Source organism: Rhopilema esculentum, chromosome 16, assembly GCF_057945365.1.
Source record: "Rhopilema esculentum isolate cy_ngs chromosome 16, ASM5794536v1, whole genome shotgun sequence".
Lineage (NCBI taxonomy): Eukaryota > Metazoa > Cnidaria > Scyphozoa > Rhizostomeae > Rhizostomatidae > Rhopilema > Rhopilema esculentum.
In genome coordinates this window covers 5,001,140-5,026,798 of record NC_142830.1, presented here as the reverse complement: position 1 = coordinate 5,026,798, position 25,659 = coordinate 5,001,140, and the positions used below count along the sequence as shown (strand labels likewise).

The window sequence follows — 25,659 nt, the reverse complement described above, 5'->3', positions numbered from 1 at the left end:
CCCTGTAAGATTTTTTGAACTGTCTTTTTTCGAATTTGTCCCGTCACCAGTCCCGTTTGAAGGCAGTACACGTGACCTAACGCATGCGCATTAAATGGTTAGATTAGACCTGGGCACGCGGCTCTTGTCTTCCCTCTCGCAATTTGCCTTCAAGTTGGTGGTAGTTGCAGGCTGTCGTGCAGTTCATACTTACCTTACAACAAGTCTCATTAAAAGCAATAACCATGTACTCTGCATCAAGATTCACCTTACCTCTTGTCAGGGCAGCGGTAAGAATACACAAAAGTTTTGTAAATTTCTTCAGTTGTTTCTACGAGAAACATCACAGCTTCGGACAGCTAGCCTGTTCTTAGGCCGACTTATGCTTGGCGAGGCGCTCCACGGGAAGGTCGACAAATGTGCTCAAAATTAAAGTGAAATATAGTTGTAAGGCCAGAATAAATTTCATGTAGTTCTTTTTTATGCATGCCAGCAACTTTTCAAGGAAGTTTACTGTCTATCTCGAAATTGTGAATGTTCTTTTCGGATTGTTTCAAGGGAAGAGCCTTCAGTAAGCTGCAAAAATATGTCTACAAGATTCTTAATTCAACAACTTATATCGACAGAAGTGACTTCAATCTTTGGATAGCTTCGTTCTCGAAGTTGATATGTCAAACTTGTAGCATGTTGTAGAGTAGACTTAGTCAACAACAATAACAGTAATTTTCTAACTGGCTATCCTTAATTTTTATCAATCTGCTCAATGTAAATCTCTCTCTAATCTATTTTCTTTTACTCTAGATTACAATAATTTTTTTCTTGCTCGTTTAACAGCATTTTGGCTGCTCTTCTACATCTCAATAATTCATATTCTGTTTACTTTGTCAGAAAGGTCAAAGTATATTTCTGCTCAAGCCCCCACCACCCCACCCCTACCGAAAAACTTCTTTCTTTTCTCTATCTTTGTCCATTTTCTTCCCTTGAAAAGCAAGCATACTTATAAGCTGCTGCAACATAGCTGAAAATAAATTTGCTTTTTTACATTCTAGGGATGCACTGGAAGGGTGGCAGCAAGGTACAGCCTTCCCCTTTTTGCATTTTTATGTCTATATTTTGCATCTTTGTGCTTTTACTAAAAATTAGAAATAAGAAAAACTCATTAGAATTTAGAAATTGAATTTAAGTTAAGTGTCTGGAGTGTAGTTATTGTATTGCTCTAAGTTGAAATGTTCAAATTTGGTTGAAACCTCTCTTGGGCTACATGTGGTTTACATATCCTACAATTTTTTATATCTGATTGTTGTGATATGTATATATAATGTATGCTTATAATAAATTGGTTTATAACAAGCTAGTACTAGGATGCCCTAAAATTTAAGAAACTTTCATACTTGGTCAAGAAAAATTAAGAAGCTATATATATATAAATTTTCCTTTTTTTATGAAAGAGTCCCAAAAGTTTTTATTTGGTGTATTTTTTCTTTGGAAAATATAGTATACTTTGGATTTTGATCTGCATGGGATTTTTCATAATAGCCTATGTTGATATTCTTCCAAAAATGCTAAACTTCAAAACAATAAGGCAATTTTAGGCCCCAAAGTAAGACCAAGAAACTTTTAGTAATAAAACACCAAAATTGTATGTACAATTAACAAACCTTAGGTACATAATGCTGATTCAAGTTTCATGTGTTTATTTATATATAGATAAATCATATGTAATAAATATGACTTAACTTTAATGAAGAAAGACATCAAGGTATCAAGAAAAATGTCTTTAAATTGTATATAATTTTTGTTTCTTGTATTTTAGTATCCTTAGTCTGATTCATTTTTAAATTTTTTCACTAGACCTATCCAAAGCCAGACTTTAATGACCATGTCAAAGGCAGCATCTGCAGGTACTGGTTGTTAAACTATGTGTTTGCCTGTTAATGCATCACACAATATATTAATGGAATAACTATATATATATATATATTTTTTTATATCTTTTTTGCTATTTTGGTTTCTGTTTTTGTGAAAGCTGTGTCAGCACCTTGCTCCTTTACCCCAGTTTTAAGTATAAAATGTTAACTTGGTAAAGAAGCGTCATATTTGCATCAAAAATTCTTTCCTTGCCATCTCTGAATCCTGTATAGATATTTTTTATCTTACGTTGTTTTTCCAGGAGTTGTTTCCAGCAATGGGGAGACCTCTCAGGTTTGTTGTTCTTTTCTGATTATTTACAATTACAATTACATAAGGTTTTAGGCTTTCAACAAAAACTGGCAACGGATAACAATCCTTAGCTCTAAAAAGATATAAATTTTATACTATATATATATATATACTAGAAAGTATTTTTCATATTAAAAATGTCATTTTTGTAACTTTTAAGTGTCTGATACCATAGCGTGTAACCCTTTGTAGGCTGCTGGAATGCAACTGGCACCATTAGCTAATCCATTCCTTGCAAGGAATTTTGGAACTACTGCCATTTCCAGGGACATTGAATCTGCTGCCAAATTTATTGGTGCTGGAGCTGCCACTGTTGGAGCTGCAGGTAACTACTTAGCATTTGCTTGTACTGAGAGGTTATCAGATGAGAAAAAGGCGCGGCAATTGCCATTTCATGGTTTAATTCTGTGGCTACCTCAACTTGCTCTGTTACAAATAGAAAATAAAATAATCTGTTTTAGGATCAATTCCTTAAACAGATTCCTTAAAGGAGTGATTAAGATTTAACTGAGAATAAAACACTAATTTTATTTGTATTCAGTAATCATCCTGTTTGTTTAAATGGTACTTATATCTATGATAGCCTTTCAGTAGAAATATATTTTTTGTCTTGAGCTCTATCTTTTGGAGGTAATAAAGTAAATCTATGACTCCAATTAGTTTCCATTCTCAATGTCATATCTTTTTATGTATAATGGTCATACAAATTTAAAGTAAAATTTGGTGCTACCCTTTTCCAGCAATTATCCCCATCATGGGAGGTATTAAAAAGGTTTTTCAATAATTAGTATCATCTTTTTTGTGTTTTTAGGTAGTGGTGCAGGTATTGGAACAGTCTTTGGTTCATTGATCATTGGTTATGCCAGAAATCCATCATTGAAGCAGCAGCTCTTCTCTTATGCCATTCTGGGATTTGCTCTTTCAGAGGCTATGGGACTGTTCTGTCTTATGATGGCATTCTTGATCTTATTCGCTCTTTAGACTGTTCAAAATGTTGAAAATATAATGTGTGTTATGATTCTTTGTCATACATCCAAGCCACTTCTTTACGAAAATCCCAACCATGCCCTTAAACTTGTGAGATATTGGTCTTATGAATGTTAACTTCCAAAAGTAAAAGTACTGTTCGTTTATTCAGAATTTCATATAGAATTTTAATGTGAAGAAGTGTGTTTGAATTGTTGTATTTCTCTGTGGCTGATTATACTGATCAACTCGAACTTTGAGGTGCAATTTAGAACTGTTCTGAGTTATACGCCCAAAATGTGTACAGCTTTACCTGTCACAGACCCACTAACAGTCACTCTTTTTTCTTTCTGGTCTTTGTCTATTTACACATCAATGCCTAAGCAACCAAATAAACCATTCCTTGCAAGTTTTCCATCTTCCAGTTCATTTTATTTGAACCTCATCAACTAAAGCTTTAACTGTTACTACAATGACATGTTCATGACAAGCTCAATAATTTTTCAAAGAAAAAGTGCAGTGAACGGCAAGTCTTGGGTTACATGTAACATGTGCAAATGGGTTTTTAGGCATAAATTTGATGTTTGGAAATCCTCCTCACAATTATAGCAGAAAAATCATATTAGCTAATGGTTTTTTTCATACAATCTATTAATCATTCAACCTTTTCATGATGATTTTAATAGCAAGTAATCCTTTGGATACAATTTTCTACAATAAAGTTGTTGTAGCATCAAAATAAGATAGCAGTATTTGCTTCAAGAAAATTCAGAAAGCTGCGACACATTGATAGGCATTTCTAATATAAATTTTGTCTGGTGAGTAAGTAAAATAGGTTCTGCAAAGCTATAAAATACAAAGCACATCAGAGCAGCCTTGTACATGATGTGAACTCTTGTCAACAATTTAAATTGCAAGCAATTTTTTAATTAATCTGTTAAAATATACTGTTAAAATGCAACCAATTAAACATTAACTGCTGTCTGTTAGACAACTGAATAATCTTTCACAGTAACTGCAATTCCAGATCTGTTGTTTTTGTTGGCTTCAAGGGTTTGATGATTTCTACTCCTTGGCATTAATTGCAGCATATAAACAAATATACAATATCTATTCTAATATTCATTTGATTTGAGTAATACCCACAAGGAATCATATGCACTTTCTGGAAACTAACAAACAGAACAGTGAGCATAGAAAGTAGGAAAATACTCAATTTGCCACCAGTGTTGTAGTGCTATCAAAATAACAATGTGCTCTTGCACATACTGTAATGTTGCTAAAACAATAGCAAAAGTAGAAATTGGCTAACTTTTGGCATTGCAAGGGGTGCAGCCCCTTTTTGTGACAATCCAGTTTGTTACTGTTGCCACTAATTGGGTTTTTTGCTGTTGCCATAGCCCATTAGGTTTACAAAATTCCCTTATTTTGCATAAAATAACACTTCAAAGTTTTTTCAACTTTAACAAAGTTTTTGTTGACAATGAGATATTTCCAGGGACGCTGGAGAGGGGGAGTTGCAGGGGGGGGGCGTCCTTGTTGCCTTTTAATAAGAGGAGGAAGAGAGTCCAAGTGCCCTTAGCACTGGCCATTTGTAATTTAAAAAGTTCATATGAAATTCTGACTGAACTGACTTTTTTATGACGACATTTTTCAAAACATTCAAAGAAATATCTTATGCCAAAAGCCAATTTTTAAGTTATCTACAAAAGATTGTAACAAATGACAATTACAAAAGAATTGTAGCTGGGAATTATTTTTCAAATGCCCTTTTTCTCAAGCCTGCCCCCCCTCCCCCTTAGTCGTTCCGGCATCCCTGGATTGTTCCAGACTGAGCTGGTGTTAAATCGTGAGACAACAAATTTCTTTGATGCTAAAGTGGTTCTCTTCTTTTCAAAAACTGAATGACTAATAACAAATAGTAATCAATAACAAGTAGCAAAAGGTAATGTCGAAAATAGGCACCAATTGTATGGTCAGTGGTATGGTCTCTTGAACTCAATGGCAAGATATATGCATATTAATGATTGTGACAGCTTTTATTTAGAATTGTCGCAGAAACCTGGGCAAAATAATGGAATTCTGGCATCATAACGAGCATGGAGAAACAGCAGAACCAATTAAATAAAACAATCCAATGTACAGGAATTTAAAAGGTAAGCAGGAAGGAAAAACATAAGGAAAATGTTCCCTAGTGTCCACATTTTCGAGTCGAGGCTCATAGAATCTGAAATCGAGGTGGATTTCAAATGGCGCTTGATTTTGTTTTGGCGCAAAAGAAGATGTGTTAACGTCGACAAACCTTGTAATCTGCCAGGCAGAGTAAATTATGCTACATTCGTTGAAGAAAACTATATCAGGAGCAATAAGTAGTATAAAAGATAAAGTAAGCCCATCGCTGCCCGAAGAAAGAATACAAGGGAAGTATGATAAACCGAACCTAAAAAGGGTCCGCCAGAGCCAAAGGTATAAGTTCTGGTTTTTTAGCCTGGTTTTTCAATAACAAGCTATCTTATCATGTATGGAAATTTTCCTTATCAACAAGTATGACATTATTACTAGGCAGGGTCCAAATTAGCATATTGCTCAGAGTGCAACAAGAAAATTGAGCGACTAGAAAAATTGTCGTTCTTGTCATCAAGATTCGAAAATGAGTCGAGTCATCAATTCTTTTATCTAGCATCTAAGAAACAAAACCATGTTAGACGCTTCGCTTCATTTTTCTATCTTGACAATTCCTTGCTAGTCTTAGGAAGGCTTACGGTAATTCTGTGATTGACTGTTCTGTGTAGATCTACATATGATAATCATATTGTTAAATGCTCATAAATTCAATTAATGGCCTTTTTCATAATATGATTCCTTCTGATGTTGTGATCACATATGCACACGATCTCAGTGCAAATAAAAGATTGGTAGCCTGTCCCAAAATATGTTTTCTTTCTTTGATATTTTATTAAAGTGTTTGATACTAAAAGTTGAATATCAAAAATTAATGGCTTCCCTAAGCTTTTGATCAGTTCAGTAATCAGATGCAGCTAATAACTTAGAAAAGAATGAAATGCGCTATAATATTATATAGTCCTAGAAAGTTTGAAAAACTTACTGGGCCTCTGAAGACAGCATATTATTTGCCTTGGGTTGTTTCTGCAAGATTGAGATTCACATGCACAGATGGTATCACACACATGTCTGTTTATAACTCTTGTTTTTTCTAAGGTCTATGTCCTGAAAACTATACTTTTTAGACTTATGTTTTGTATTTCTTTCTTTCAGCCAATTTCTTTCTGAGTCAAATTTGGACCAAGACATTTTTGGGGTATTCCAAACCATCAAAGATTTGTTCTATTACCTTGTCTTCTGGATAAGTTCTTTTTGAGTTTCTTCAATGAAAATGAAGTCTATTGATGGTTTTGTTTGCATGAAAATAATATTGACAGACCATTTATTAAGTCTTATGATAAATATAAAAGCAAACTTATTATATGATTAGATCAAGCTTCATGCCTTTTATGAAATAAAATCATAATCTTTCTAGTAGGGCAGTCCAAACCTTCGGATATTCCTATTTGGTTATTCGGCTTAAAATTTAACGAATATGGGTGTTGCAAAATGGGTGTGACAGGGTGGTGGTAAAAAGCTGCAATCTGAAAATTTCTTGTAATTTAACCAATCTATGAATATAGCTAATCAGTCATTACTATTCAACAAGTCAAAACCATAAATTTTTTGTTTTCCTATTGATATTTCCTGTGTTTTACGTAACTTCAAAGGGTGTGCTGCAAAGCAGCTTTTAAAACGATTTTTTGTCAAAAATAAATGTTTACTCGAACCTTCTCTAGCAATTTGTCACCTCTAATGGCCAGAAGGTCAGTATCAAATTAACAACAAACCAAAGTCATAACTTTATGACAACTAGTTTCAAAAAAGGGTTGTTTCCAACATTTTGAAACAAAGTGAAAAGCTTTCTAGCACAGGCTTCGACACAGGTTGGGAAGTGGAGGGGGTGGCAAGAGAAAATTTAACACCCATAACAAAAAGTTTTGTGAAAAGTTATATTATTCTGCAAAATAGTGGTAGGGCCATAGCCCCCTGGCTTCCCCTTCGTCGGAGGTCCTGTAGCACAAAAATTTCCTGAGAAAAAGCCCCATGACTCCACCCGCTACCAACACTCCACTTCCCTGCCCCCTTCCAATCTTGCTTTATTGGCTTTGTAACTTTTTCTTGGGTTTGCAATTTTTGAAGAAGGCCCATATCCATGAAACTCTCTCAAAGATTGAAGATAGGAAGTTGCCTTTCTCCTTTAGAACAATCCTTGCTATTTGACTAGTCAATGCTATTTGGTTGGCAATTGCTATTCGATCAGCCACTGCTATTCGATCAGTCACGGTTATTCGAACAGTCACAGCTATTTGATCAGTCACGATTATTTGAATAGTCAATGCTATTCGATGAGTTGCGGCTAATTAAATATTGTGACCTCCAACAGTGAGGTTATACGCACTATTCATCTCCAACCGAATAATCATACTATTCAAACTATTTGTTTGTAACTGAATAATTGTACTATTCGAACTATTCGCTTGTGACCGAAAATTTTCTTTGGGCTTCAGCTAGCCGAATAGTGAAACAAGTAACCAAATACCGATTATTCGACCTGCGGTGGACAGGCCTACTTTCTAGGTATTTTCTCTTATTTACAATGGCTAAAGTTTCTGTCTTAAGAAATATGCTGTACTCCAAAGTTATGTAAGTTATTGATACTTGGCCATTTTTAGCCTTAAAGAAAGTTGTCATTTTGATTTTGATTTATGAATATAAAGCCTCTTTTTCCTCTGTTGTAGGTGCCAACTAAAAAGAGATTGAAAAAGAACAATGAAGGTATGTAATCGGTACTAATATTTACATCTTATGTTTTTTTTAATGTTCTTTTACTGCTTATAGTTTTAATTTTCTGACTTAATTACATATTTCCCTAAACAGTTAGCATGAAAAGCACCCAAACTTTTAGCATGTTTTCTTTTTTGGTTAGGCTTTATCAATGATGTATTACCTAACTAAGCTGTTATGACGCTATTAGTAGAGAAATTTATGTAGAGTTTAAGTAAGTTGGTCAAAGTATTTTCAAATGGCCTCACAATTTGAGGAAAGTTCATTGTGAGCAGAACTTTTTGAAATAAATGGGGTCAAATATGAGATAGTATGAGGAAGTGGGTCAAATGGCCTCACAATTTGAGGAAAGTTCATTGTGAGCAGAACTTTTTGAAATAAATGGGGTCAAATATGAGATAGTATGAGGAAGTGGAAAGTATGAGATATATAAGATAGCAGAAAAAGATGGACATTTTTGTTGGTTTTGGTTGGTTAGAAAATGAAAATGTTCAGTGTTTTTGCAATCAACTACTTTTAAAAGCTCTAAAGTATTGTAGCATTGTAGCAAAAAAGTATTGAAGTTTTTATCAAAGAAAACACAGGTGACAGCAGTAATAGTATCTAAGGACCCAACTACTTGCCATCAGAAGCATGGGCTGTTGCTTGGTCTGTGTTTCATGCTTGGTGTCATCATCAGATAACTGACTAAAAGCATGTGCAGTTCTGCCTAAACAATATTGAGCATCTTATGACAGACTGGTAAACAATAATTTTCAAATTGCCTAAGGACATCTTATCTATCAATTTTTCTTTTATGTTGTACATAATAGCCCTGATTTGTTATTTTTATCATCATCATGGCAACTTTTGTGCTTGATCAACATTTCAAATGAAATTTTGAACATGGATAGCTGCTATAATTTAGAGATGTGTTTTATCATAACACTGATTCATCTAAGCTAGATTTTCTCAATTGCATTGTGTTTTTTTCTCGATCAGGCTTGAATAACTTTCTTGAAACAAACAAGGGTGGAGACAATAAATCAGATTCTACTCCAAAAAATTTACTTAGTTTTAAGGCAAGCCAGGCAGTCACCTCACTAGCAATGGCCTCTACAAAGGACCCTCAAAATTTTAAAGTAAGAGACTTTCAATACTATTTATTTTATATTCTTAGAGTAATCACATATACTGTTTTTGCCAACATCAATATTCTGGATATCTCCAGTACCATCTAATTGTATAATCCCCCATGCATATTAATTTTTTGACCCCCCACATTTATTCCAATCTATTTTTATTAAAATTGAATTGATTGTGAATTTTAATTTTTAAATGATTCCTCCTGAAAAAATATACTTTCATAAACTTATTAACTCTAGCCTATAAACTTAGTCTTAAGATGTCCATGTAACAAAACCAGATTTCATGAGTACAATGTGTCAGTAACAAAACCACTATAGAAAGCAAGGGGGTGATCTACAGTCCCCCTGATTAATTTCATCCCCTTTTCCGTTAATTTGGTACTCCAAATAAATAGGTCCATACCTTTTTCATTTGAATGTTGAGTTCTTTAACAGTAGCTGAATAGTTACAAGACATTGTGGTATTTTGATAAGCATTACATCATGCTAAAATATTTGAAAAACATTAAAAGTGGCCACATGTCACATAACACTTCAGTAGTTTTTGTCAAACATTCATCTAGCTATAATCAGTTAATTGCCAAAAAGTTAGAATTTTGTTCAACTGCAGATGAAAAGTAAATTGAGAGCAAGAAAAAAGCAATTGGTTCCTTGTTTTTGACAAACTATTAATGATTGATGGTTAATAATTGCACATAAAATGGTCTATTGCATTTTCTGCTAGAATCCCTTAAAGTTGAAGAAGATAGAAGAAGCCAAGGTTAGGATCCCTTCTATAGCACTCCAAAGAAGAAAATGTAAGTATATGTTTAATACTGCATGTTAAGTATCTTTTTACCCCAAATGCTTTATAGCTGGTTGCAGCCACCCGCTAATTTCACAAAATCAGAGCAAGACTTTTTACAGTTGTTTTTTGAATCAATTGAATTAATCATAACCATAATAAATATGTTAAAGCAATGTGTAAAAATATTACACTCCTCCTGTCAATAGGAAGGCAGAGTAGTTGTGTTCTTTCGATGCTGAATATATTTAGCTTATACATATAGTGTAAATCATGTTTCGCAAGATTCACTGTAGGTTTTATTGTAATTCTGTTAATCTCTTAGCACTTCATGGAAGCATAAGTGAAGATGATTCAGAATTGCTATCTTGTGTCACTGGAAAAGAGACAATAAGCAGTTCATTGCAGTTAAGTAGTGATAGAATTCTTAATGGAGCAAAAGGAAGTGGAAAAGTGTCTCTTCAAGAAGACAGCGAAGGATCAATGTTTTCAATATGGAATAGACAGAAACGAAAACTATATGCAGCTGAGACTGTAAGTATTGCATTGGCTGTGCTTTCTTCATTGTAAAAAAACATATGACTCCCTTTACGTTTTACACTATTGGTCATACTACCAGCCTGTTTCAGTAAGCTAAAACTGTGGGAAACCACATAATGTCTTAATTTGATTTAATTTTAATTGAATGCTGTTTGATTCTAATATTATGTTTATTTCACATCAAAATGAAGATAGATTTGTACTTCCAGTTGTAATGCACCCTTGAATTTTTAGAATTTCTCTAACAAATTGTTTAATTTTCTTTAACTTAACTGCCCACAGAATTTGTTTGTCAGTGTTTTTAGAATGAAATTAAGCTCCCATTCCCATGAAGAAGTGTAAATCAAATATGAATCAATGTCCCCAAACAGTATTTAGAAGTGTACATACATTTGTCCATTGTTTACTCTCATGTAAATCTTTATTGAATTTTGTAATAAAAAGCTGTGTCAACGATTAGAATAACCAATTTAAATGTTGTAGTGTCTGGATAGTTAACATGTGAATACAATGAATTATATATTATTGCTATTACTTACTTTTCAAAGGCAGTAGGTCACTTTTATTAAAATATCCTTGCTTCTTTTGGGTGTTCAAGGATGAGACATAGTTTGATACAATCTTGTAATTAGATAAAAACTTTACTCCTAAGAAAATTTTATTAGCAATTTCCAAAAATGGCTCCGTCAGAACAATGGGTACAGAATTAATGTCTAAATGCGCACATGTTGTTTAAAAGTAAACCTCCTGAGAATGCATAGACATAAATCCGCAGTATACATTTTGGTACAAAGTGGTGATGGCACAAATTTTAACAAAGCACAGTCTGTCACTGTCTATTCCTATTAGTTTCGAAATCGTTTTTATGCATAAGGAAATACTGGCAACCAAAGCTTTTCAGCTTACACCGAGAGTACCAGGTTTCCTAATTTCAGTTTAAGTATGCAAGAAGCTAATATGTATCGTTTAATAACACCTACTGGAACCTATTTCATCTGCTGCTACGCATCTGTCTCTTGTAGGTTATTCGACTAGAAGAGCGTGATCGATACAAAAAGCTTCTTGAAGAGTACACAAATGCGTCATCGGCTTTTTCATCGAATTCTGTTCCTGAATCAAGACTTAACAAGGAAATGCACGAAAGATCTCAGCACTTATTTGAAGATGACAGTTATCCAAGGTATTTTAATTTTAACTTGATTCGTTTTCAGTGTTTACCTTCTAAAATGTTTAATAGTAATAAAATGTTTTACATAACCTTCTTTAGTATCAGCTTACTTACTTGTTAAAGAGATTAAAGAACAACTCTAAAGAAGAAGGTTAAAGAAGAATCTGTGAACCTATTTGTAGTTTGATATCTTGCTCTTAAATAATAGATATGTACTAATTAGTTCTATTTGTATATCTTAATTTCTCTTATTATTAAAATCTAAGATTATTTCCAATGCCATTTTTAACAAAGCCTTTATTCTTGTTGTTATTCAAGGTTGCGAAACGCTGGCGCAATTCTTGACAAATTCAGCAAGGCATTTGAAGTGAATTCGTCTACAAATTCTCTACTATCATCCACTGCTATTGCTTCAGAAGCCGATTTACTCAGAAGTGCGAACTGTATGAGAAAAATTTAACTTATTTATCTTGAAATTTAGGATTTATAATACTGCTAGGATAGATACTTCTATGTTACATTCTGTAAATCTTTGTGATCCATTACATTTTTCACGGTTACATAGCTAATTTAAGAGACAATAAGATGGTAAGATTTTATTCTGTTGCATTAGCTAACTTGCTTTATTGCTTTTTTCAGCCAAGGCAAGAAGTTTTAATGGCACGGACACAACTAATATCAATAGGTATATATTATTTTGTCATTTTTTCTCTTGATATATTGATATAAACATTGTTATTTTTAGTCCGTATTATAGAGCAAACTTCAAATTTATAAACTTATTAGGTTGGTTGTTCGTTTTTCTGTTATTTGAGATTGAATAATTGCGAAATAAGTCTTGGGTTAATATTTTTTGTGTTGTATTGATCGGGGTGCAGGTTCTTGATATAGACAAAAAAGGATTCTACGAATAGTCCCTCCCTTCTATTTGCTAATGTTATTTGGCGAAACGCAGTGGCTACACTAGTAGCAATACATCCTTGGGTTGAGTAACATATGTAACGTCGTCACATGGGCGACTCATTAAAAAGCAGAGAGCATATGTTTTTCCTTATTCCTTTCCCAACTTCGTTCTTTTGATGCAAGGAACAAAAAGAACAGTTACTTTCTTTAATAGAGCATTAATCCCTTTTCTTAACTTCTGAGTTTGGATGTAGGGAGTCATTTAAATTTCCTTCGCACAATCGCCGGTTCCCTGGATCTGGGTACGCTATTTGTGGCAATACATAGGCAATAAATTTTGCAGTATACATCAATAAGGCAGTTCATAAGTACCGGGCTTGTTACTTATGACGTAGGTCTCCTGAGAGTCCACTACATGAAGACGCAAACCCATTAGGGAATATTTGGACGGCAAGATGGTACGTATACATCTTCTTTTATTCATGCATACTTTGTTTCTATATCTTGTATTTCGGTCACGCAAAATAACGATTGTCATGGGTCAACACAAACATCAAGTTGAAGACTTTGTTGTACTAGTTTGCTAAAAATTTGTCAAGTAATTATGTTTATCGTCATCATTATGAAATGTGTAAAGATATGATCGCAAATTAAGATTTCGTTGTACTTCGGATTTTTTAGGCACAGCCATGTTGTCCTCTCCATTGCATAATTTTCAATTTATTGTATGTCTGCTGTAGCAATTTGTCATTTCACCTTTTTTTCGATCATTTCTACCTAGCGGCAATCACATATCTCATAAGATATTTTTTATTAGGAGAAAGATTTTAGACGAAAAAGAAGTAGATCGACAAAAAAGAATTCAACACGAGGAATCCAAACTGAGAAGTTTAGAGAGAAAGGTTTTTTGAGATTTTGAAGTTGTTCGACCTTTATATTAGCTTTTCATGAACTGTTAAGTAACCTTGATTGTTATTCTTGACGATAGTGAACCAATAAGCGTTCTAATATCCACATTTCTATCTCCTTTTTTGTATCCAGAGTATTTAATAGGGTAAAAATGTTACATGTCGATAGATTGTCGAAATAACAATGTAATATTTGACTTTTCAGCGGAAAGAAAGAGAAACAGAGCTGCTACGAAAGGTATACTCACCACGAAGCGATTATTTTGATATCAGTGATTAATACTAATATTAACAAGCAGCATTACTCTATGTAATATCGATTCATCATTGATGATATGTTCTTGGTGTTTGCTTCTTGCCATTAAACGTTTTTTTATTCATCATTTGTAGATCGAAGATCGAAAGAACCTTGACAAGAAAAAAGTAAATTTTTCCTTCAATGTCTTTTTTTAAGTGTAGTATATTCTTGCTTTATAATTGTGGTGTGAGTTAATATCCAGTATTTAAGTCAAAATTTGTAGATTTTTTTGCTTTTAAGCAAAACTATTTTACGCGTTCTTAAAGTATTACTTCTGGCGAAGGAGTGTCAATTTTATGTTTATCATGTTGTTGTGTATATCAACTGGCAGCTTTATTCTAGTTCTTGACTTTTTAGCATTATGAAAACTTTTGTTTACAATTCAGATTTTTGAGATTTCAAGAAACAACAAGTGCTATTATAATTTTATATCGCCTTGTTGATTAACAAATAGGCTACAATCACTGCCAAAATTACTTGGAACACCCGACACGTTGCGCTGTGCTTTTCTATTTCTCAATTGTTTTCCCGAGTACTACTACTTCCGTCCCCTTTTTCCCCAAACAATGTAAAAAATATAGAAAAATGTCAAACAAGGCAGACGAAAAAGTGTTCTCCATAACCCCTTTATTTTTTCTATAGTGAATCAACATTGTTCATAGGGGTAGAAGGGGTGGCTGAAATTGCCTTTGAACAGTGACGTTAGTGTTCCAACACTTTTGGCAGTGATTGTAGTGATTTAAAAACACCGGAATAGGTGAATGCCGTGATGAGGACGATTTTGTGTAAAGTTTAATTTACGCGTGTTTTTCATTCAGCTCTTTCGAATCTTTGACCTAATATCTTCAAAATGCTCCATGCATTAAAGCAATATACCTGTATATTTATAAGGTTGAACCAAAGTTGCCGCCTTTGACGGATGAAATGTGCAAATTGGTGAGTAGAACGTCTACTGATCGACTCCTAGCTATGTTTGATTTCATTTGCCATGTCTTAGCATTGTTTGATTAATATTGTAGCATCGTTGTCTTGCAAGGGCTGCTTTAGTTTCAACACACTATTTTTATTTCGTGATAATATTGATCTCACATGCAAGATATGTGAAAATAGCTGTTAATCACAGGCTTGAAATAATGACGACATTGCGAAACCTTGCTTTTACAGCCTTCTGTTGTTTTGCTTTTTGCACTACATCATTTTCACACGTAGGTATCTTATTGATAAAAATTTTTAGATATCATATGCCTGGTGCGCGGGAAACCCGCAGGAATGTTTAGTTGATGCATTCAATGTATCAATAACGAGACACGACATGGCAACACTTGCTCAGCTGAACTGGCTTAATGATGAGGTGATTCATTTGATTCTATATTATGTCATGCTATTTAGTATAATATAATATAATATAATATAATATAATATAATATAATATAATATAATATAATATAATATAATATAATATAATATAATATAATATAATATAATATAATATAATATAATATAATATAATATAATATAATATAATATAATATAATATAATATAATATAATATAATATAATATAATATAATATAATATAATATAATATAATATAATATGTAATATAATATAATATGTAATATAATATGTAATATAATATGTAATATAATATGTAATATAATATGTAATATAATATGTAATATAATATGTAATATAATATGTAATATAATATGTAATATAATATGTAATATAATATGTAATATAATATGTAATATAATATGTAATATAATATGTAATATAATATGTAATATAATATGTAATATAATATGTAATATAATATGTAATATAATATGTAATATAATATGTAATAAATATGTAATATTATGCTATATAATGTAATTTATTTTTTCCATTCATTTCTCTTTTATCCAAATGTAGTTTACTATATAGTATTATGAAGTAATTGCATGATATCTTATCACATTTCATGAGCAAACTACTATGTTATACCCAGGGGTGTAGAACTAGGGGGCTCAGAGGGGCTGAGAGGGGCTGAGCCCCCCTTGTTAATGCCTAAAATTGGCAATTTACTATTTTTGCTATTGTTTTTTGGAAAATTTTGTGCAAGAGCCCCCCTTGTTACTTTGATAGCACTACACCACTGGTTATACCTTGCTATGTAAAATGTTATATCCAATTTTTCTTTAACCTTCTTTCCAAGTTATAATTTCTTTACAGTTTAAATTTACTGTAGCTGTGATTCCTTACAGATCGTTAACTTTTACTTCAATTTATTGAAAGAAAGAAGCAAGCAGCCGGTAAGACAAATTCGATTTTCTTTGAAGGAAGGCTGAATTGTGTTTGTATGCATAGAGTGAAGTTTTCATTGTCAATTATTCTTGATTCATTGTTTATAGCCCAGGAAAGTTGAAAATCAGCAAATGTATTTATAAGCTAGAAAGAACGCAGAAAATTTCTATTGTATCAAGTTTAGTTTAAAAACTAGTGCTTTGTTCCTTTAACCTTCAGATATACCAGCAGCCCTGGGACTTACGGGGGTGGGGGAGGGGGGAGGAGCAATGTCCGTTTCGTTGCCGTGGTGTTTTCATAATCTCCAACTGAGGGCAACGATAGAGCGTTTTCGGCACGTTTGATGTTCTTATTGGCTTTATGCGTCTCTTTTCTTGATTTCGATCAACCATGCAGATATCTTCGTATTTTTCAAATTTTGTGCGATCAAAACATAGTAACAAAGTAGCATCATTTTTCATTGTTTCCATCATTAATGCATCGTTTTCACGATGACAGCGAAACAATGTTGGGTCATTTCCGCAAATTGTCAATCACCGCAATGAAAACTCGTTGCCATTAAGGCTGAATTTTTTCCAGGCCTGAAGGAATGTAAGATCAAAAGAATGAATTTGATAAACTGAGACCATAATTAGCTTTAAAGTGGGACAATATTCTTATTATAAAAGATATTGATTTACAAACTATCTCGAGGAAGTCCTGTCACACAGCTTTTATTTCTTTTGATTCCGTTAAATTTCATCACAAAATAAAGTTGGTCATGTATTCTTTATTGTTGCTGTTTTAGGGACAGTTAAAGATGCATTTCTTCAATTCCTTTTTTTATCCAAAATTATTGAAGACTGGTTACGCTGGAGTTCGAAGATGGACTAAAAAGGTGAAAGATAAATACCACTGTTACATGAAGATTGGAAATCTTACCCCATTATTTAAACTATGTACTTTAAAATATTTTTGGAATCTATTTAAAATATCTTTAATAAGAATTGTAAAATATCTATTGGGTTGGCCTAATTCTCAGTCTGGTAAGCTGTTGAATCTGCCAAACCCTTCTTTGCCAAAAATATATCGTATATATCAGACCAAAGCTGGTGGAGTTACTGAACCTAACCTATATCATGAAAGTTCGCCACAGTTTTGCAGATGTTTAATAATTTATGCTTTTACTTTGTCCTAGTTTTTTGTGTTATTTCACTAATGATTATTTTCCCCGTTTATAGGTTGACATTTTTTCAGTTGACATAGTTGTGTTGCCAGTTCATCTGGGTATGCACTGGTGTCTGGCCGTGAGTATTCAGCTTCCTCAGGGTTGATATTGACAACTGGCTTAGAAGTCACGATTGCTCTTTATTAAATCTTCTGAACTATTATGTGGCTTCTTTTCAGTATGCAAAGGATGCGTCAGTTTTTAATAAACAAATCTTGCCACCTGTTTGTTTACATTAATTTAAGTTCATAGATTTTTTATTGAAGTTCATAGATGGCTTATGCATTGCAGGGAGCTTTGCTTGTACTTTTGAACGCTTTGAAAGTAATTGCAATTTGCGGTACAAGTGAGCGTTTATAGAATTTGCAATAAAAGTAAGATTTAATCTTTTTGGTTCTTTTGAACCTATAGTTTAAAAGTAAAATATCTTACGTTCAACGAAATGTTTTCCTACCTAGGCGATCGATATGCGAAAGAAGCAAATAGCGTATTACGATTCGCTGAAGGGAAACAATGCACAATGCATCAGTGCCTTAAGGTATTTTTGTATCCCCATGCCTATTTACTGTTTTGAAAAGTGTTGTAATCTAATGGCCATAAAAACATGATTTTAGGAAGACATTTTTGACAGTGTTCGACTGAATATTTGTTCGACTGCTCATTTTGGAGACAGGTTTTTTCAACTCCAGCCTTCTTTCCTTGAGTTTTGTTATTTGTTTTTACTTCGCTTATTTGAAGTCGTACAAAGGTGGCTTAGGAGATTTTCACATACCTGCTTTCCGAGCTTTACGTCAGCAGAGAAACTTTTGTATCTAGGCTGTCACAGGCATATCACAGCGTCTCTAATTTCTTCTGAGTTGTATTCTTTTTTAAACTTCGGACTGTAAACTATGAATTTCATCTCTGACCACATTTAATTTAGATGCTGATCACATTTCGTTTTGGCGCTAATAAATGCTTGTTGCAAGAAATGTTATCCTAACTGCGCAACCTGTTAATTAATTTTCGTTTCGGGTGTAGAAGCAATGAAACTTCTTCTGCTTTCGGCAACAACCCTTTCAGGCCACCATTTATTTTGGTTGACTTTGATTGAAAAGCGTGCTTTTAAGTAGCAGTTCTGATTTTTTTCTTTGCTAATTATATTTGCTTGTAATAGGACATCGTTAGCTGTGACACATAAATAGTCATAATTTATTGCAATATAATGCGCTTTACAGTATACATGTTTGCAATTTTCGTGGTATTTTTAAATCTTGCGATATCAGATCTGATTTAGTATACAGCACTCCAACCTGTCATTCTCAATCCTTGCTCTTTCTATTTCATTTACATTTTCACCGTTTTCAGTGTAATAGCCATGCAAGAGAATTTCTGTGGTTCAGCATCATCCGTGCATTTTGCGCTATATATATCATAGTTTTGAACGGATTTCAAGTTGATCACGCTGTTTATGATTCATGTTGCACTGCTCGCCTATTTGACAAATAAGCCAATTTTTCAACGTCAGTTGTACGCTGAATTCCTTTTGCAGGAAATATATCTCTGAAGAGCATAAAGACAAAAAGAAATCTCCGCTTAATATCGACGAATGGACGGAGTGTTCGCCTAAGGTTTGCCAAATTACTCGTTTCTTCAACTTTATTTAAAGAAATCATCATATTGAATTACTTTGATACATAAAATAACTTTTTCTCCAAATTTCAACCGTTGCTTGTTCTTTTGAATATGTATAATGGAACGCCAGGATGAAAGCTTTATACATTTGGTTTTTGCTTGAAGGTGAAATTGACCAAATTGATATGTAAAAACTTGATTTGTCAAAAAGTTTGTTTTATTATAAGCCAATATGTTCATATAGTCAATAAAGTCTTGCACGCTTCATCCCTACGGTTCACTTTACTGTTTATTGGATTTTTCCCGATACATAACCACTTTCCTCAAGTTTTATTTTGGAATATTTTTTATATCTTTTGCTTGCATACGTTCATATGGATATTTAAGTTCATCGCGAACCGTATGATGATTTTTAAGTATGTTTTGACTTTTTGAAAACTGATATATTTTAACAAGTTTTGAACACTTTCTTTAATGAATCCTTAGTTTTTGTTTCTCGTCAACATCATTAGCTTTCCCAGACACACATTCTTTGTATTGAGCTAAGAACACTGATTATGAAATTCTTCCTTGAAAGTAGAATTAATTAATTTTTGTTTGGAGCCTTTTCAAATTGCCCTGCAGGACATTCCAGAACAACTAAACGGGTGCGATTGTGGTGTTTTCACCTGCAAGGTACGGAATCTTTGGAATTGATCTTATCATGTAGATACCATCTATATTGAAGTAAATGCTTTGATTTTTTTCCAGCTATGTGCTAATCTTTCGATTCTTCTTCGTAAAATGCTTAGCTCGGGTCAATAGCTTACTATATAGCTGGTCTCTACAAACTTCTGGACTTTCCACAGTCGATTAGCCTGCAGCTGGTGCTGTTTCATGTTCTTTAGTTATCTACTTGAGTTATCAGGGCTATCTCGATGATCCTGCTCTATGAAAAGTTCTACCTATACCAGCAATACAACTTTACAGGCAGAATCGTTCTTGAAGACAATGCGAGTTGTTGCCGTTTCCAGCAAAAGTTTCTTAAATGTATGCAAGAGATAGACTTTGCTCGTTAAAGTGTTCGATCAAAAATTGCAATATGCATGCTGTTTAATTTCTGCTGATTTTCTAAAACTTTATCAATACGACTTTGATTATGGCGATATTTAATGTTACTTTTTTCATGATGACGGAGATACAACTAATTGCTTTTTTACTCAGTTTGCAGAATGTCTTACAAAAGACTCACCAATGAATTTCAGTCAGGCAAGTATAGCTATTCACTCCCGATTGACTGTTTTTGCAGACGACATCGTTAAATTGTAGTTGCTTCCTGCTGTTGTTTTGTCATCACCCCCTATCTATTGCATTCAATATCTATTCAAGCCATACCACCTGGTTTGTCCTTTGATAACCTCGATCGCTTATTCATTAGAAGCATCCAGTGCTTAATTAGCCTTTATTCTAACAATTTCGTGGGCGGAAGCTGACATTTCAAATCTTAGGCCGTTGATGAAAATTAGTTTCGTAGAATAAGTTGTCCTTTTGACAGAATTATAATTCTGAGTTGTTGATAGAATGATATTGAGCGGTTTTATTTTCAGAGTTCTTTAGAGTTATCTACACATTATTTATAGCGATAATACATTTTGATGCCATGAGAAATGCCTGATCTTGTTACGAAGAGCAATGCTTAGAGATTGAATATGTACAATGCTTGCCAAAAGTATTGCTACACTACGCTAAAATTTCGCATAAGTTCAATAGCTTCCCCATCTCTCCCTTAAAAAAATGTTAAACAAAAACAGTATCAACGCTGAAAATTCATCCAGTGTATCTCTATTAGCTAGTTTAAGTAATAGGCTTTTCAAACAACATTGTGTTGTGAAGGAGGGGAAATATTTCTGTATCTTATGACCGGAAAAGTATATTTTATCAAAATCTTCCATTGACCGCTGGATATTCTAAAGGTTGTATGTATATGTATGTAATGCGTGATCTTGTTACGAGAAGCAATTCTTAGAGGTTGAATGCAGATTTATTTGATCAACTGAGAAAATCAATGTTTTTCAGATCTGTTTTGCGTTTTCGCCACTGATCAGTTTGATGAGAATTTATTGCAAAATATTTTATAAATATAGTGTTTTGTCTTATTTTGTTTTCTTTTAGGGGTTATTGTGTAATGTAATCAAAAGGCTGTTTGCAATATAATTGCATTGTCGTCGCTGTTACTATGAAATGTTTATGCGGATAACATGTCTTTGTCTTACAGACAGATATGCCGTACTTTCGGAAAAGAATGGTCTACGAAATCATGACGAAAAAATTGCTTTAGAACCATAAGGACGGAGGGAGCATTTGTGTCAGTGACGACCCCTGGTATAAGAAGTTCGAGGTACTTGAAACTGGGATTGGTTTTAATTCCATTATAAAAGACGTTTCACGAAGAAAAACCAGTTCAAGAATAAATGATACAGAAGGAAAAGGAAACAACAACAATTTTTATGCATAAAAACACATAATGAAATTAGCAGCCTAACGAGGCTATTTTAGCAGCCTAATGAAATTATTGACTATGAGCTAGAAGATTTATTTGAGAAATAAATGTCCATGAATTGTTTAATCCTCGAATTGTTCTGCTTCAATGGTTTAATAGTAAACCCTTTACAGTAATATGAGCTAGTTAGTGCAATGTCAACAAGCCCGTTCTATATTAACAATTCCATTCTCATTTTCTCTATATATCTATTATTAATTATAAAACCCTAAACAAGCCGCCTGTGAAATATATTTGATCATATTTGATTTTGAAAAAGTCATTTTAATCTCAGAGAACTCCGCAGCAAAATATAGGTCGTCTCATTTATGGTTCCAATGTTTAATTTCATTTTTTTTATTTTAAATTATTTCTACACGAAAATCCGTTCAGCTCGTTCTAATAATACAAAAAATAAACTGCTAATAATTGGGATGAAATTTATATTAATTGATAGTTTACTTACAGCTTATCAATAAAATATAAAGCATCAAAACCTAGGTCGCTGCTGATCTTCCAGGGGGTCGTGTTTTAGTTGGTTTTCAGCTCATCAAATGTGTTTTTCAATGTTTTTTTAATTGGTATATGGTAGAAAGCTCCCTGATAGTTATTGGAATTTCTTTCCAAACCTTAAGGGCTGAAAAGGAAAATCCTTTTTGGCATAGCCCAGATTATACTTCAGGAGATGAGGATCTCTGCAGAATTGCGTGTTATTCCGTATTATAGCAAAGAGTATTTGGATCTTTTATCAAATTTGTTCCAGAGATTTCCTAGGCTGTGTCTGTGCATGATCTTAAAGGCCATATACGCAAGATCAAATGTAATAAGTTGGTCGGTATTATAAAATGTTTTGACCATTCGTCTTTTGTCGTCTTTTATGATTAAAGAATATACAACTAAATTGATTAGACTTGTGTCAGCCAAGGTTCGCGTGAGTATGAAAGTGAGTTATTGCATCTTTTACATTTGCTGGGCATGCGCAGATCGGTTGTCCTTCTGTTGATAAATGTACGCAGTACAGTAGGTAGGAAAGTATTATCAAAGGGTTCCTATTGATTAAGAACAATAGGAACAAAAGGTATTGTTCATTGGAAGACAATAACTTTTATAGCTTTTGGAGTGCGCGCATCCCCTAAGAACAATAGTAGTTATGGCTCTGCAGCAGGACAAGTAGTGAAATAGAAAATTTAAAAGCTGTAGCAAAAACCAAAAAACTAGGAGGGGAAAGAAGAAAAATCACAAACTCTGAGATCCCAAGAAGTAATATTGAATCTACAGAACTGTGTAAACAATAAGGAAACCCATTCATGTAGATATTGGAGACTGAGAAATTCCGTCAGCCGGGCAACCTACTAAGAATGAAAAATGGTTAAAGAAAGTAATGAACAAGCAAGGAAGGTACCATTAAACTAAAACCAGCAATGAAACAGGCAACTGGGATTGTTGCAATTGACAGAAAAAGAATAGTTAAACGCTGTAGAGAGTGTCTTCAAAAAGTCAAGAATGTTTTCAACGAATTAAAGATTGAGATTCCCGATACAATTGTCGATCGCGCGCACAGATTGGCAAGGTCATAAAGGTCAACGGCGTAAACGTTCGGCAGATGATACTGCGTTTTACCACATGGCCGCACAGAACCATGGTGTATAATGCCCGGAAAAACAGTGGTAAATATAAAATAAAACTCGATCTCACAAAGCATCGAGTAGATTTGTTAAAGAAGGCAAATGAGCTGTTGAAAACGTATCAACATTTGTATCAACACTCGTTTGCTTTCTGTAACATAAATTGCCAGCCCTGTTGGTATAATAATGGAAAATACCACTTCTTCAATGATTTACATGAACTCGAGAGGCTGTTTAATAATCGTTATTTATTATTAAGGTTTGGAGTTTGTTTCTTTTTTATTTTCAAAATAAACATGTTCCTTTTAAATAATTTTTGTATTCAAATAATTCATACGCTATACAATACTTTCTCAAGTTTTGTTAAGAAGCATTTGTATCTGCTTTTTCATACACGAAACAATAGTTTCTCACTTTTGATAAGAACCCTTTGTAACTGCTATTCATACGCTGAACAATAATTTCTCAAGTTTTGTCGAGCACCATTTGTATTTGCTAGTAATGCACAATAAATACTCACATGTTGACAACAGCCTTTGGCTCAACACAGCCTACAGCTACAGAACTTAATAGAACCAAAACAAATTATTTGATGTCAAATTAAAATTGCCGCTTGGTACAAGCAGGCTAGTTTTTTGGCATCCTTGTGTAACTACCAGTCAGCTATATGCATCTGCAGTAATTAATTAATCACCACAAGTTTTTATAGTTATTTTTTATTGTCCTTAATCAGCTGAGTTTTTTATTTAATCTATAATTCAGTTTAGTTTACAGTATCGTCTAAGGAATAATGACATATTTCCATAACCTGGGACTGCCCTCAAATATCGATGGACTTCCAACCTTCGAGTCAACTTCAAATCTAACAGAAATGCCAAATCTAAGTGATTTTGATGTTGATGAGCAAATGCCTCAAACAATCGAGTCCCGCTATTTTACTATTCATGAACTTGCCTCTCTTAGCTCTAATTATCAGGACCTCTCTATTCTCCATACAAATATTAGGAGCCTTTCTCTTCATCACGACGAAAGTCTCTCTTACTGATTTTTCAAAAAAGTCCTTTGATGTTATTAGAGTATCTGAGATGTGGCACTCGGTACAAAACCCAATAATGGCCAATATAGATATTGAAGGATATAAATTTTACGATACTAAATCATTGAGTCAGAATGGGGGTGTCGGACTATATGTTAAGACATCTCTTATCCCTTGTAATGAATTGAGCTTCAAATGTATGGGTTGGTATTGGAATTTGAAACTATATGGGTTGAAATAGAAGTAAAAGACAAAAAAACCTCTTCTTCTGTTGCGCTTATAGACATCTCGTTTCCGATATTAATATTTTTACTGCTCATTTCAAATCTCTTCTTCCCAAACTGATTAACAAACGGATTTTCATAATGGGTGACTTTAACATAAATATTTTGAATTATGATTCCAACATACCTACCAATGACTTTACTAACACCTTATTCACCAACAACTTCTTACCATGTATACATCACCCTACTAGAGTCCCGGACCACTCTGCAACAATTATTGATAATATATTCACAAACTTAGGAAATTCTAACATTTTACCTGTGGGAACACTTTAACTCAAATATCTGACCACCTCCTTCAATTTCTTTTTTTAAAAAACGTTAAGCTACCGTGCACTAAACCAAAGATACTGAAATACGATTATTCAAGATTTGATGAAAGAAAATTTGTTGAAGAATCGATCTTTGGAATAAATTGATCCGACATATTTAAATTGCTCGTCTGATGCTGAAACTAACTATAACAAATTTCTTGAAGATGTTACCTTTTTGGTTGAAAAACATGTGCCAATTAAAAAGTGCACGAAACGAGAAATAAAACTTAAAACCAAACCATGGATCAATAGCAAAATCCAAAAAATGATGCGAATTCGAGATCGCATTTTAAGGAAGACTAAGAAAGGTAGATCAAAGACTAATCATGATCTCTACAAAAAATTTAGAAACTGTGTGGCTAATGATTTGAAGAAATCGCGAGTCAATTATTTTCAAAGCTACTTTTCTATAAACAGTCAAAATATGAAAAAGCTGTGGTCAGGAATTAAATCAATTATTTCCAATAAAGCCTTTACTGCTTCTAGCATAAATAAAATCAAAGACGAAAACGGAAATACAACGTCTGACCCAGTTAAAGTGTCTAATATTCTAAATAACTTTTTTGTAAAAATTGCAGACAATATTACCAGAAACATGCCAAGAACACCAAAATCGCCTCTAGACTATATTACTAATACAAATCAAAATTCAATATTTCTTCTCCTGTCACCTACATAGAAGTAGAGGAAATAATTCTAAACCTTGACCCGTCAAAATCTGTAGGACCACACAGTGTTCCAATTGACTTATTGAAAATTCTAGGCCCTCACATCTCTAAAGGCCTAGCCAAACTGGTCAAGCAAACTTTTCTTGAAGGCATCTTTCCTTCTAAACTCAAGCTCGCTTAAGTGATATCCCTTTACAAAAAAGATGATCCTGAAATAGCCTCTAATTACAAACCTATCTCTCTATTACCTCTATTCAATAAGTTGTATGAGCGATTAATGTACAGAAGACTTTACTCCTTTCTCATCTACCACAAAATA

General features: G+C 33.3%; 2 protein-coding genes across 3 annotated transcripts; both read left to right on the top strand.

Annotated features, from left to right (window-relative positions):
• The first annotated feature begins 111 nt into the window (after positions 1–111).
• LOC135682856 (ATP synthase lipid-binding protein, mitochondrial) lies at positions 112–3,377 on the top strand. The gene is made up of 6 exons (XM_065197932.2): positions 112–269; positions 1,029–1,054; positions 1,831–1,880; positions 2,150–2,181; positions 2,392–2,524; positions 3,011–3,377. Exons 1-6 carry the CDS (start codon positions 225–227, stop codon positions 3,178–3,180), a joined length of 456 nt encoding a protein of 151 aa, XP_065054004.2. The 5' UTR covers positions 112–224; the 3' UTR covers positions 3,181–3,377.
• A 150-nt stretch (positions 3,378–3,527) lies between these two features.
• Positions 3,528–25,202, top strand: LOC135682851 (uncharacterized). 2 transcript variants are annotated; one of them, XM_089113013.1, is made up of 23 exons: positions 3,528–5,631; positions 6,442–6,484; positions 8,010–8,046; positions 9,037–9,176; positions 9,907–9,979; positions 10,292–10,500; positions 11,529–11,686; positions 11,993–12,108; positions 12,314–12,359; positions 12,973–13,035; positions 13,395–13,479; positions 13,691–13,723; positions 13,876–13,908; positions 14,675–14,719; positions 15,018–15,134; positions 16,032–16,079; positions 16,859–16,948; positions 17,292–17,357; positions 17,737–17,816; positions 18,810–18,888; positions 19,517–19,567; positions 20,096–20,140; positions 21,147–25,202. In XM_089113013.1, exons 1-23 carry the CDS (start codon positions 5,495–5,497, stop codon positions 21,207–21,209), a joined length of 1,857 nt encoding a protein of 618 aa, XP_088969139.1. In that variant the 5' UTR covers positions 3,528–5,494; the 3' UTR covers positions 21,210–25,202. The 2 variants fall into 2 exon arrangements, with proteins under 2 accessions (XP_088969139.1, XP_088969138.1); XM_089113012.1 differs by having other exon boundaries at positions 11,993–12,117.
• Positions 25,203–25,659: the final 457 nt, after the last annotated feature.